Here is a 14530-nt window from a genome sequence, read left to right on the forward strand (position 1 = left end):
CGGGCCCTTATAGATGGCACATGACGGGCCCTTATAGATGACACATGACAGGCCCTTATAGATGGAACATGACGGGCCCTATCATAGATGACACATGACAGGCCCTTATAGATGGCACATGACGGGCCCTTATAGATGACACATGACGGTCCCTTATAGATGGCACATGACGGGCCCTTATAGATGACACATGACAGGCCCTTATAGATGGCACATGACGGGCCCTTATAGATGGCACATGATGGGCCCTTATAGATGACACATGACGGGCCCTTATAGATGACACATGACGGGCCCTTATAGATGGCACATGACGGGCCCTTATAGATGACACATGACGGGCCCTTATAGATGACACATGATGGGCCCTTATAGATGGCACATGACGGGCCCTTATAGATGGCACATGACGGGCCCTTATAGATGACACATGACAGGCCCTTATAGATGGCACATGACGGGCCCTTATAGATGACACATGACGGGCCCTTATAGATGACACATGACGGGCCCTTATAGATGACACATGACGGGCCCTTATAGATGGCACATGATGGTTCCTTATAGATGGCACATGATGGGCCCTTATAGATGACATATGACGGGCCCTTATAGATGACACATGACGGGTCCTTATAGATGACACATGACGGGCCCTTATAGATGGCACATGACGGGCCCTTATAGATGACACATGACGGGCCCTTATAGATGACACATGACGGGTCCTTATAGATGACACATGACGGGCCCTTATAAATGACACATGACAGGCCCTTATAGATGGCACATGACGGGCCCTATTATAGATGGCACATGACGGGCCCTTATAGATGGCACATGATGGGCCCTTATAGATGACATATGACGGGCCCTTATAGATGACATATGACGGGCCCTATTATAGATGGCACATGACGGGCCCTTATAGATGGCACATGATGGGCCCTTATAGATGACACATGACGGGCCCTTATAGATGGCACATGACGGGCCCTTATAGATGGCACATGACGGGCCCTTATAGATGACACATGACAGGCCCTTATAGATGACACATGACGGGCCCCTATAGATGACACATGACGGGCCCTTATAGATGACACATGACGGGCCCTTATAGATGACACATGACGGGCCCTTATAGATGACACATGACGGGCCCCGCTACACACTTTCCATTACCCGGGAGCCTCATGTTATGGCCTTCACTATAGTTCGCAGCCTCATAATATTTAGCTGCACGACCTGACTATATGACGGTATTATATAGATGGCAGTATTTCCCTATTAGGTAATGTTACCGCTTTACTATTTGGCTGATATGAGAGAACTTATCGTTTTCCTCGCATTCTTATCTGACATATGTTCATTTATTAACCTTACATTGTGGTGACTTTGTTACATAGGAATGTGGTGGCGATACGGCGTGTGCGTGTGTGGGGTGATTACAGATTACAGCTGTACATGTACCGTATACAGCACAAGGCAGAGGCAGCGCACCCTGGACATTGGCTGGTGCACAAAGCTTAGGCCTCCACCACCCCCGCCATGTCTGAGCCAGCGAACAACTAATAGGCCTTATTCACAACCTTATGGCCGCCATTGGCTGGTGCACAAAGCTTAGGCCTCCACCACCCCCGCCATATCTGAGCCAGCGAACAACTAATAGGCCTTATTCACAACCTTATGGCCACCATTGGCTGGTGCACAAAGCTTAGGCCTCCACCACCCCCGCCATGTCTGAGCCAGCGAACAACTAATAGGCCTTGTTCACAACCCTATGGCCACCATTGGCTGGTGCACAAAGCTTAGGCCTCCACCACCCCCGCCATATCTGAGCCAGCGAACAACTAATAGGCCTTGTTCACAACCCTATGGCCACCATTGGCTGGTTCACAAAGCTTAGGCCTCCACCACCCCTGCCATATCTGAGCCAGCGAACAACTAATAGGCCTTATTCACAACCCTATGGCCGCCATTGGCTGGTGCACAAAGCTTAGGCCTCCACCACCCCCGCCATATCTGAGCCAGCGAACAACTAATAGGCCTTATTCACAACCCTATGGCCGCCATTGGCTGGTGCACAAAGCTTAGGCCTCCACCACCCCCGCCATGTCTGAGCCAGCGAACAACTAATAGGCCTTGTTCACAACCCTATGGCCGCCATTGGCTGGTGCACAAAGCTTAGGCCTCCACCACCCCTGCCAAATCTGAGCCAGCGAACAACTAATAGGCCTTGTTCACAACCCTATGGCCGCCATTGGCTGGTGCACAAAGCTTAGGCCTCCACCACCCCCGCCATATCTGAGCCAGCGAACAACTAGTAGACCTTGTTCACAACCCTGTGGCCGCCATATACATAAGTCTGTGAAGTCCTATTTTTGCCATTTTTCTGGCCTGATGGAGCCAAAACAAGTCAATGGGTCCATCAAAATGGTTTCTGTCCATCTGTTCATTTTTGCCACGTATTTGTCACCCTCGTAACCGTCTGTTAGAAATGGATGAACCTCATTGGTCCTTTGGACCACTGATCCCTATTTAATGGACACACGTCGGCCACAAATCTGTGATTCACTGTCATGACCATGAGGCCAAATTTATCATGGGGTCAGCTAAAACAGAGGACAATTTACCACGAGAGACGTCTCACAACCTCTGAGACGTTGCGAATAGTTATTTCTCAGGCGCCCTTCCTCTTTTGCATTCGGGTTCTCAGAACGGTCCTGGCAAAATTCCATGTATATAATCCTCTGCTGTGGCAAGGGAGAAGAAGGAAATCAATCTCTGAGATTGTCTTGGGGTTCCCGTAAATTCGAGACCCTCCTGTAGATGCTACTCAAGGACATGGCCTGTTAACTGAGGAGATGTGGGCCTAGCATGGGGTATCCTCACCAGATAAGCTAGACGATGCAACCAAGCAATGTGGTGGACCACCTAATATAGCACAGGACATCCTCACCAGATAAGCTACATGATGCCACCAAGCAATGTGGTGGACAACCTGGTATAGCATGGGGCATCCTCACCGGATAAGCTACACGATGCCACCAAGCAATGTGGTGGACCACCTAGTATAGCACGGGGCATCCTTACTAGATAAGCTACACAATGCCACCAAGCAATGTGGTGGACAACCTGGTATAGCACGGGGCATCCTCACCGAATAAGCTACACAATGCCACCAAGCAATGTGGTGGACCACCTAGTATAGCACGGGGCATCCTTACTAGATAAGCTACACAATGCCACCAAGCAATGTGGTGGACAACCTAGTATAACATGGGTCATCCTCACCAGATGAGCTACACAATGCCACCAAGCAATGTGGTGGACCACCTAGTATAACACGGGGCATTCTCACCAGATAAGCTATACAATGCCACCAAGCAATGTGGTGGACCACCTAGTATAACACAGGGCATTCTCACCAGATAAGCTACACAATGCCACCAAGCAATGTGGTGGACCACCTAGTATAACATGGGGCATCCTCACCAGATGAGCTACACAATGCCACCAAGCAATGTGGTGGACAACCTGGTATAACATGGGGCCTCCTCACCAGATAAGCTACACGATGCCACCAAGCAATGTGGTGGACCACCTAGTATAACACGGGGCATCCTCACCAGATAAGCTATACAATGCCACCAAGCAATGTGGTGGACCACCTAGTATAACACGGGGCATCCTCACCAGATAAGCTATACAATGCCACCAAGCAATGTGGTGGACCACCTAGTATAACACGGGGCATCCTCACCAGATAAGCTATACAATGCCACCAAGCAATGTGGTGGACAACCTGGTATAACATGGGGCCTCCTCACCAGATAAGCTACACAATGCCACCAAGCAATGTGGTGGACAACCTGGTATAACATGGGGCCTCCTCACCAGATAAGCTACACGATGCCACCAAGCAATGTGGTGGACCACCTAGTATAACATGGGGCATCCTCACCAGATGAGCTACACAATGCCACCAAGCAATGTGGTGGACAACCTGGTATAACATGGGGCCTCCTCACCAGATAAGCTACACGATGCCACCAAGCAATGTGGTGGACCACCTAGTATAACATGGGGCCTCCTCACCAGATAAGCTACACGATGCCACCAAGCAATGTGGTGGACCACCTAGTATAACATGGGGCATCCTCACCAGATGAGCTACACAATGCCACCAAGCAATGTGGTGGACAACCTGGTATAACACGGGGCCTCCTCACCAGATAAGCTACACGATGCCATCAAGCAATGTGGTGGACCACCTGGTCACCCTTAAGCTCTATGATATCTGAATGGATGGCGTTAGATCACCTGCTATACCTCGGGCTTCAAAACAGTTATGATAGCAAAACTTTTTGTGCCAAAGGTATCAGAAAACAGAAAATAGGGAGGGCGGTCAAGGGGCACAATCATCACTAGGCCTTCAGTCACTTTGGGCAAAGGTTTCCTTTTTGTCTATTGCTCTGCATATAACACTTGGCTGTGTTCCTTCTTGACGCCCCTTCCCCAACCCCCAGTACCCCCTTGACGCATCTTCTTGCCAACCTCCTACCTATGAGTATCTGAAAAGAGGAGCCGCAGATGAGAAGACTTTCCATTCAAAGCCCTGAAAGTCCTTCAAAGTAGCTTAAGGAACAATTTAAAGGCGAGTCCAGGAAGAACCAAGACCTGCTTAAATTTGGGTCCCAAACTGAAGTTTATTTACGCTAGTGTTGATGTTTTTGGAGTAGGTAACTCAATAAGCTTAGCGGAGGAGACCTCTGTGATCCCAGTTATCCCACTTGTCAATGAAGAGTTGGCCCCACTTCATTTAGTAGTTTTCATGGCATCCATTTTGGTTTGTTCCCTCTAGACATCAGGGACAGGACCCGACTCATTTTTGAGATTGGCGAGGAGACGCGCCCTCCAGGGTTTTAGTAACACCCAATGTCCTCATAAATCAGCGTGAAGGTCACCATACTCAGAAATAAAATGTTGTGGCCTCCATCATGTTACTTCTGGCCTCCAGCGCAGTAACTACTACGTATATCACCGACCTGTCATACACAACCGCCGAGGCCATGAGATTGTGGGCTCAGGGTGGACGAAAACCAGTTCTCCTGGTTGTTCAGCGATAGGTGAGAACGTGAACCTTTCGCACTTGTTATAGCGTGATCTGTATCTGGATGTGGGAAACTTCAGCTCCACCATATTCACAAAGACCATGTGGGTTCCTTGTAACCCGACTTTACGGGAAACCTCATAACTTCTGTAAACACCTATCAAATACCTTCAGTCAGAACCGGACGGACCGGAAATGTTACTGGTGAGACGTTCGTCCTGTAAACATAGAAACAAATACCAATCCAATGGTCTATGTCCTCCAGGATCTGGCTGGAAAGAGTGGTTGGATGGAACGTCAAAACATACCTAGGGGTATACAGGGTGCACATCCAGGGGGATAAGTGGGAGGTTCAGATGTGGTGACCCTGGGGGTGGGAACTCACTGAAATTTTGGCCCTTTTGCATGCCCGTCTCTTTCATAGCTTGTGAGCACATTGTACGTGAAGAACATGACTGAAGATATCTTCCATCATAAGTGACAGATGGAGGGGGCTCCGTCCGTGTCCGATACTCACAGTCGGATGGGAGCAATGGACTCCTATAACGAGAGTGTGAATGTAGACTAATCTAGCCTAGTCTGCACATTGGTTTTATTGGTATGACCCAGAATGTTTCTGAGAATAATCGGGAAATTGTGACCTCAGTTGGCCATTTTGACGTCTTCGAAGAGTCGCCTAAAGGTCACAAATAGACCGAGTCACTTCAATGTTCGCTCTTCATTCCTCCTCTTCTTCTTTACCCGTATCAAACCACTATATCTACTGGTATATGTTACTCCCCTTTAAAGGGATCCTTTGAGGGTATTCTGGGACACCAACCCACCGTCCTCATGGTCCAGGAGTTTAGTGTCCCAAATCTCCCTGCTGTAAAGTCATCTGCACCACCTTTAGCCTGAGGCCCCACGTTGCAGGAACAGAGCTTTTGCTGTTGCAGATTTTGTAGAAGTTTTCTTGAGCCAAAGCCAGGAAAGGTCACAGAAGGAACGAAGGATTATGAAGATAATCTTGTTTCCCTTAGTCCTAACAGCGGCACAATATGGGAAGTCTTGTGCCGCTGGTAGGACGACAGGGAACGAAGGATTATGAAGATAATCTTGTTTCCCTTAGTCCTAACAGCGGCACAATATGGGAAGTCTTGTGCCGCTGGTAGGACAACAGGGAACGAAGGATTATGAAGATTATCTTGTTTCCCTTAGTCCTAACAGCGGCAAAATATGGGAAGTCTTGTGCCGCTGGTAGGACAACAGGGAACGAAGGATTATGAAGATTATCTTGTTTCCCTTAGTCCTAAGAGCGGCACAAGACTTCCCATATTGTGCCGCTGGTAGGATGACAAGGAACGAAGGATTATGAAGATTATCTTGTTTCCCTTAGTCCTAACAGCGGCACAAGACTTCCCATATTGTGCCGCTGGTAGGACGACATGGAAAGGGAAATATCTAGGAAGTTCTTAGACTTCTCCCTTCTGGACAATCCATTCCTGGCTTTGGCTCAAAAATACGCAGGAAAATTTGCAACAAAAAAAAATCTGCCATGTGGGGCCTCAGCCTCATACTCACCCTATAGCTATTCTCCAGACGGACTCATCTCTGGGTAAGGATAAGGGTTTGAGTTCTTAATGCAGGGCAAGTTGGGCCACAAAACCCCAGTCCATAAGGACCTTTGGGTGGTTTTAGTGTCCCATATTGACCTGACATAATAAAATGAAGGTCAAATAATCATGTCTGTATCTACACATTGCAGATACCAGCGACACATGGACAACACAAGAAGAATGAAGGTGGTGCGGAGGAGAAAGAGTCTGTAAGAACAGATGAGCCAATGGGTTATGTGAGGACACCAATGGCCGGTTATACAACCAGCGCAGAAGATACGATTTATAGGGAAGATAATATTAGCAGAGCTCCGACAGACTATACAAAGACTCATAAACATGAACATCATGACTTGTCTCGTCAAGAACATCTAAACGTTGGCCAAGCAGATGTTCATGGGTCAACCTCCCGTCATGAAGAAATTAAACTTACTGATGACGTATCCTCCTTTACCGACACCACAAAGCTTTATAAAAACGTTAGTGAGCGCACGATCCAAGACATTGATACCAAACAACACGATGGTGTGGATGAGGACCACAGGAGTGTCCACGCGAGACAGCCAACAGTAGATCCTGCCGTGAAGAACGTGGCGTATAAGCCTCATCATTTTACTCATACGTCTGAGGAGTCTTCTGCTCTCAGGTAACCTCACATGGTGTCTCCTACATGAAAGGACCTAAGAGATGTTGAATACATTTTATTGTTGCCATTGGCATTAAGAAGGTCCACATGTTTGTTACAAATGGGGTTAGGTTTGGTTTTTACCAAATTTTTGAATAATTTGTCACATGGGGGAACATAATACATAATACATACCTATATCGTTATGGATGATTATACCCCATACAAATACTTACTGCCTATCTCTTCCAGATCGGACGATGACTCGTCTGCTCCTCATGTCTCTAGCGCACCTTATATCCACCATTATAGAGCCACAGAAGATCATTCAGGAATTCATGAACCTACAGACAGAAAGGAAGTAGCAAACATGAGTGTACCATCAGAAGACAGACCTCCGTCCCAGGAAATATACACTCATACTGAGCAATCGCATCCATCGACTGCCCCGAGTCAGCCACGGGAAGATCTGACTCAGCTGAAGGACCAAGAAGCAAAAAATTCCAAGTCAGAACTTGGCAACTTTGAAGACTTGGAAAGTTCTAAATCGAAAGAATTTCATTCTGGAGACCCAACTTGTAGGGTCATAGAGTCAACCGAGCTCGGTGACGGAAGTGACCACAAAGAGGCCATTGAGTACTATAATATTTACTCGCAAAATGTGCCGGATATAGAAAGACCACAACATGGAGACTATGAGTCAGAAGACCATCAACAGTCACGTAGTCAGTTAGAAGAACCATTGTATAAACATGCACAGTCAGAGGTAATGGACCACAAATATGGACCATCTGAGGAACTGGTTCACGAACATGCACCATCTGAGGAATTGGTTCACAAATTTGCTCAATCTGAGGAACAACATGGTTCATATGCCCCATCTGATGAACTAGTTCACAAATATGCACCATCTAAGGAGTCTGTTCATCCCCATGCACCATCTGAGGAACTGGTTCACAAATTTGCTCAATCTGAGGAACAACATGGTTCATATGCCCCATCTGATGAACTAGCTCACAAATATGCCGAAACTGAGGAACTAGTTCATGAATATGCACCATCTAAGGAGTCTGTTCATACCCACGCACCATCTGAGGGACAAATTCACACATATACACCTTCAGAAGAACCAGATAACAAATATGTACCATCTAAAGAACCACGTTACACCTATGCAACATCTGAGGAACTGGTTCACATAGACGCAGCGCCAGATAAGTTAGTTCATACGTATAAGCAACCAGAGGAGCCAGATCACCATTCAGAAGAGGAAAGTCATCGCTACACATACGAGCAACCAGAGGAGTCAGCGCTCCACAATGTCCAATCTGAACAGTTGGCTTATAAACTATCCAGGGCACCAACCCTCCCTTATGAAGAATTAGACAGACCGATCACCACATATGACCAATTAATGGATTCCCATCTCCCGGACACTCCACCAAAGGAGGCAGAAGAACATGAACATGCCGAGGAAACATTGGTAAAGTATACGCAACCAGAGGATCCACCACAAAAGATCACCCCACATGTGCCCCAAATATCAGAGGAGTTATACTACCAACAAACACCAGCAGAAAAACCAGATCACCAATATGGCCAACTAGAGGAGTTGCATTCCCATCACCAGCACTCCACGGAGCCAGAGGATGAACCAGCACCATCAGAGGAGCTAGATGTCAGGTATACACATCCAGGAATCCACCAGGATAAACATGAAAGCCCAGAAGATTCCCATTTAAGAAAATATTATTCAGAAAAGGAGAGTGTTCAGACTCCAGAGGAGAAAATAAGGATGTCTGAAGAAAGTGACCATAGGTGGACACAGTCTACAGAGCGAGAAGGGTACATGGACCTTCACGCAACAGAAACACAAAGTGGACATGTCTCCTCAATAGAGCAAGATAAAGCTGAGAAAAGACCAGAAAAAAACTGGGAGCAGCAATATACAGAGAGTCCTCCTGAAGAAGACCACCACAAGGATGATGTACCATCTGAGGCCTACCATAAAGATGAGCGAGAGCAAGAAGCACAACAAGAAGATCCAAAGACCTTAGGTACACACACTGTCAAGCCAGAGCATAGAGATCTACCAACACATACAGGTTATGAAGTGACCGATGGACATTTACAATCCCGCGAATCACCCTCAGAGGCGTCCAGAGGTCCCCAAGCAGAAGACACCTTGGGCAAACATACTGAGAAAGGCATAAATGGACATCCTGAACATGAAGAATTGGAGAACGGTGAAGACAGACCGGACGGACCTAAAGTGTCAGAGGAAACACATGGAGAAAGTCCAGGCGAGACGGTGTCAGAGACAGAGGAAGCTCCAGAAGAAATTAATTTTGATTTTCTAGAGGTAAGAAAGCTCCATTACTTTGGTGTCATATCATGGCCGATTTGTAGGTACAGAACCTGTCAGAACGCAGAGCGGATCTGTCACCAGAACCAGCAAATCAACCAGGCCCACAGATAGATAGGTTAAGTTCTCCAGAATCAAATTGCTTAGATATTGTCCCCCGCTCTAGTTATATATACCCCAGATTGTGCCCAGTATTCCATATGTGGTCGGACCAGTGATTCGGTCCTTGCCGTGGGCATCTCTCCTCCTCTCCTTGCTGCCCGTACTGTATTTGCCTTGGCAGCAGCCGTCTGGCATTGGTTGCTACAATAAATCTTGCCGTCTCCCAATATCCCCAGGTCAGTTGGAGTTCGGCCCAGGCCAGGACAAGGTATTTACGTCCTAGGCCCCTTGTTTTCTGTATTGTCCCTTGTGGGTTTTTCGGTGTATACAGGACGGTCGTAGGACTCGTCGGTGGTTGAGGTGCTCGGAAAGAAACCTGAAGTCATGAGCACAGAATTCTTCTCGCAGGTCGGCCATCTGTTTACCAACGACAGGGCAATATCTGTTTTTTGGCCGAGGCTGTGTACTTAATACACACCCTGCAGTTTTTTGGCCAGGGATACACCTTGACAAACACCTCTTATTATCATATGGAAGCCGCGGTATTAGTGGAGGATTTCCCATCTAGGATGAACCGAGAACAGAAGAATCGCAGGTGTTGTCCGTAGCACGTTCTGGCAGTACTATAGTTAATGGTGGTTACAAGAGCGAGCAGCGACTTGACTGGACTGATCTCGTCTGTAAACAGGGGCCTTAATCCAGGAAGAACTGCTCGCCATGCATGACAACTGGCCGCCATTAGCTTCTTAGATCTGTATTAGGGCCTTCACCAAAACTAAGAGTGGTGAGGACCAAGGAAACATCAAGCTAGAAGCTCCAGGGGGTTGGTAGGTGGCTTATGGGTTGTAGGACCTGATGCTTCACTTCTTCAATTGTCTGCATGGTGGACCATCATCTATTGGCTGCCACATGGCTTTGATGGAAGGTGAGAAGTGGAAACCAGTATCGTGGTGTCATAGAGCGCACCATCAGCCGTGACGTATCTTACGGCTCTGTAGAGATAAACCACAGGGACTACATGGTCCCCAGAGACATGACGTTCCCGCACCAGGATATGGCTAATAGACATTTCTCAAGGTTGTCCTCATGCTGTAGTTCTCAGATCTCCATTCAGATTTCTTTGGTTTTCCATTCAGGGCACCAATGTCTTAGATACGACATTAATGAAGGGCCGAGCGTCGCTGGGCAAGAAACGATGTCACAGAACGCCGGTAACCAATGGCGCCTCACAAGAAGAGGTTGATCCTGAATACTGGATGTTCCGAGACTCCACAGGTATGGAAGATGGAGGAAACAAGACCAAGCCTAGATGTTCCTCCATAATAAGTTGTGAGATGTTCTTAGCTCCAGCTATGAGGGTGGTGAATGGAGAACGTCAGAGGAGGTGTCCACCAAGTCAGATACCGACCTCTGTGTATCGGAGGCTTCCGTTGCGTCTTCTCATTATCTGCCATCTCACGTTTTCCATGAAATTTCAGAGCCGAGATCCCCAGTAAAAGACGACGATGACGATGAAGGAAAAGAAGAGACATCTCCAGACGTTACCCCGGACAATTCTCCATCATCAGTGAAATCCCCAACGAAGAAGGGAGGGCTATTCTCCGGAATAATGTCCGGATCGAAACTAAAGGTAAGACAGATAAGTATATACAGTATATACCCAGTACTAGTACATCTATAATCACTATATACATGGTCACATGACAGGGGCGATTGAAAACCAAAAGTAAAACCACTGAAGAAGACGCTACAAGAGGAGAACCCAAAGAAGGCCGAGAGCCGACGTCTCCCGGGAAGAACAAGTCCGATTCTTCAAGGTAAAAACAGAACAATAAGAACGTCTAGGAGCGGGAAGATATTGTCTGAGGAGTCTAGAAGAGATACGTGTCTCCGTACTATAGCAGCACCTATACCTATATACACAGGGTAGACCTATATACTCCCAGTACACTATACATTCTCCCGGTGTCGGAGCAGTCACATGGCGTTACATGGCGCTGCCTATAGGACGATCTCCTGACTTACAGATAGTAGAGTTCGGCCTGCATACAGTGAGCGCCCCCTGGTGGGGATATCAGGAATTAACCCCTAGAGAACCATGGACATGACTGTTAACCCCTTCCTCAGCGTAAACCAGATATTAAGACCTTAACCAGTTGTCGTCTGTATCAGTAAATTCATAAAACGTAACCCCAGGCCCTTCCCCCACTGGCGCTCACCATGCTTTTCTTCCCCTTTACAGTCATTCTCCAAAATGGCTTCAAGCGCTGAAGATAAAGAAGAAGAAAGAGTCCAAAGCGAAGACAACGGAGGAGTGAAGTCTTATAGTCGGAGGACCAAGTACTGGCCGAGTGTGCGGGGGCGTCCCATCAGTGTATTCACATCTATAACAACCTCGCAACGTGTACAGCGAGCAGGCAAAACAGTCACTCAACAGTTATTTCAGGGCTTATTGGTTTGTTGGGGGAGGGGATAGATTTGGTTCCCTGATTTCACTTAATTTTGGTTTGTGTTTTCTAGACTTTTCTACGCTTTATGTAAATGTCCAACTCGTGTCGCTTTTCATTCCAATAATCCTGTAATTTATCGTTCTATACAGTCACCACTAGGGGGAGCTCACTACATACAGATTATACAGTCACCACTAGGAGGAGCTCACTACATACAGATTATACAGTCACCACTAGGAGGAGCTCACTACATACAGATTATACAGTCACCACTAGGGGGAGCGCACTACATACAGATTATACAGTCACCACTAGAGGGAGCTCACTACATACAGATTATACAGTCACCACTAGGTGGAGCTCATTACATACAGATTATACAGTCACCACTAGGAGGAGCTCACTACATACAGATTATACAGTCACCACTAGGAGGAGCTCACTACATACAGATTATACAGTCACCACTAGAGGGAGCTCACTACATACAGATTATACAGTCACCACTAGGGGGAGCTCACTACATACAGATTATACAGTCACCACTAGGAGGAGCTCACTACATACAGATTATATAGTCACCACTAAGGGGAGCTCACTACATACAGATTATACAGTCACCACTAGGAGGAGCTCACTACATACAGATTATACAGTCACCACTAGAGGGAGCTCACTACATACAGATTATACAGTCACCACTAGGAGGAGCTCACTACATACAGATTATACAGTCACCACTAGGAGGAGCTCACTACATACAGATTATATAGTCACCACTAGGAGGAGCTCACTACATACAGATTATATAGTCACCACTAAGGGGAGCTCACTACATACAGATTATACAGTCACCACTAGGGGGCGCTCACTACATACAGATTATACAGTCACCACTAGGGGGCGCTCACTACATACAGATTATACAGTCACCACTAGGGGGAGCTCACTACATACAGATTATACAGTCACCACTAGGAGGAGCTCACTACATACAGATTATACAGTCACCACTAGAGGGAGCTCAATACATACAGATTATACAGTCACCACTAGGGGGCGCTCACTACATACAGATTATACAGTCACCACTAGGGGGAGCTCACTATATACAGATTATACAGTCACCACTAGGTAGAGCTCACTACATACAGATGATATAGTCACCACTAGAGGGAGCTCACTACATACAGATTATATAGTCACCACTAGGAGGAGCTCACTACATACAGATTATACAGTCACCACTAGGAGGAGCTCACTACATACAGATTATACAGTCACTACTAGGGGGAGCTCACTACATACAGATTATACAGTCACCACTAGGGGGAGCTCACTACATACAGATTATACAGTCACCACTAGGAGGAGCTCACTACATACAGATTATACAGTCACTACTAGGGGGAGCTCACTACATACAGATTATACAGTCACCACTAGAGGGAGCTCACTACATACAGATTATACAGTCACCACTAGGGGGCGCTCACTACATACAGATTATACAGTCACCACTAGGGGGAGCTCACTATATACAGATTATACAGTCACCACTAGGTAGAGCTCACTACATACAGATGATATAGTCACCACTAGAGGGAGCTCACTACATACAGATTATATAGTCACCACTAGGAGGAGCTCACTACATACAGATTATACGGTCACCACTAGGGGGCGCTCACTACATACAGATTATACAGTCACCACTAGGAGGAGCTCACTACATACAGATTATACAGTCACTACTAGGGGGAGCTCACTACATACAGATTATACAGTCACCACTAGGGGGAGCTCACTACATACAGATTATACAGTCACCACTAGGAGGAGCTCACTACATACAGATTATACAGTCACTACTAGGGGGAGCTCACTACATACAGATTATACAGTCACCACTAGGGGGCGCTCACTACATACAGATTATACAGTCACCACTAGAGGGAGCTCACTACATACACATTATACAGTCACCACTAGGGGGAGCTCACTACATACAGATTATACAGTCACCACTAGGGGGAGCTCACTACATACAGATTATACAGTCACCACTAGGAGGAGCTCACTACATACAGATTATACAGTCACCACTAGGGGGAGCTCAATACATACAGATTATACAGTCACCACTAGGGGGCGCTCACTACATACAGATTATACAGTCACCACTAGGAGGAGCTCACTACATACAGATTATACAGTCACCACTAGGAGGAGCTCACTACATACAGATATACAGTCACCACTAGGAGGAGCTCACTA

The 14530-nt window shown here is 46.9% G+C and overlaps 1 protein-coding gene across 1 annotated transcript in view; it reads left to right on the plus strand.

Annotated features, from left to right (window-relative positions):
- TNKS1BP1 (tankyrase 1 binding protein 1) overlaps positions 1–12466 on the plus strand; it is a 38227-nt gene extending 25761 nt beyond the window's left edge. The window contains exons 5-10 of the mRNA XM_075258558.1: positions 6861–7357; positions 7589–9698; positions 10940–11078; positions 11282–11433; positions 11511–11620; positions 12046–12466. Of these exons, the coding sequence (XP_075114659.1) occupies positions 6861–7357; positions 7589–9698; positions 10940–11078; positions 11282–11433; positions 11511–11620; positions 12046–12121 (3084 nt within the window). The 3' untranslated portion in view covers positions 12122–12466. The remainder of the gene's footprint in view (positions 1–6860; positions 7358–7588; positions 9699–10939; positions 11079–11281; positions 11434–11510; positions 11621–12045) is intronic.
- Positions 12467–14530: the final 2064 nt, after the last annotated feature.

This window comes from Leptodactylus fuscus, chromosome 10 (assembly GCF_031893055.1).
Source record: "Leptodactylus fuscus isolate aLepFus1 chromosome 10, aLepFus1.hap2, whole genome shotgun sequence".
Taxonomy (NCBI): Eukaryota; Metazoa; Chordata; class Amphibia; order Anura; family Leptodactylidae; genus Leptodactylus; species Leptodactylus fuscus.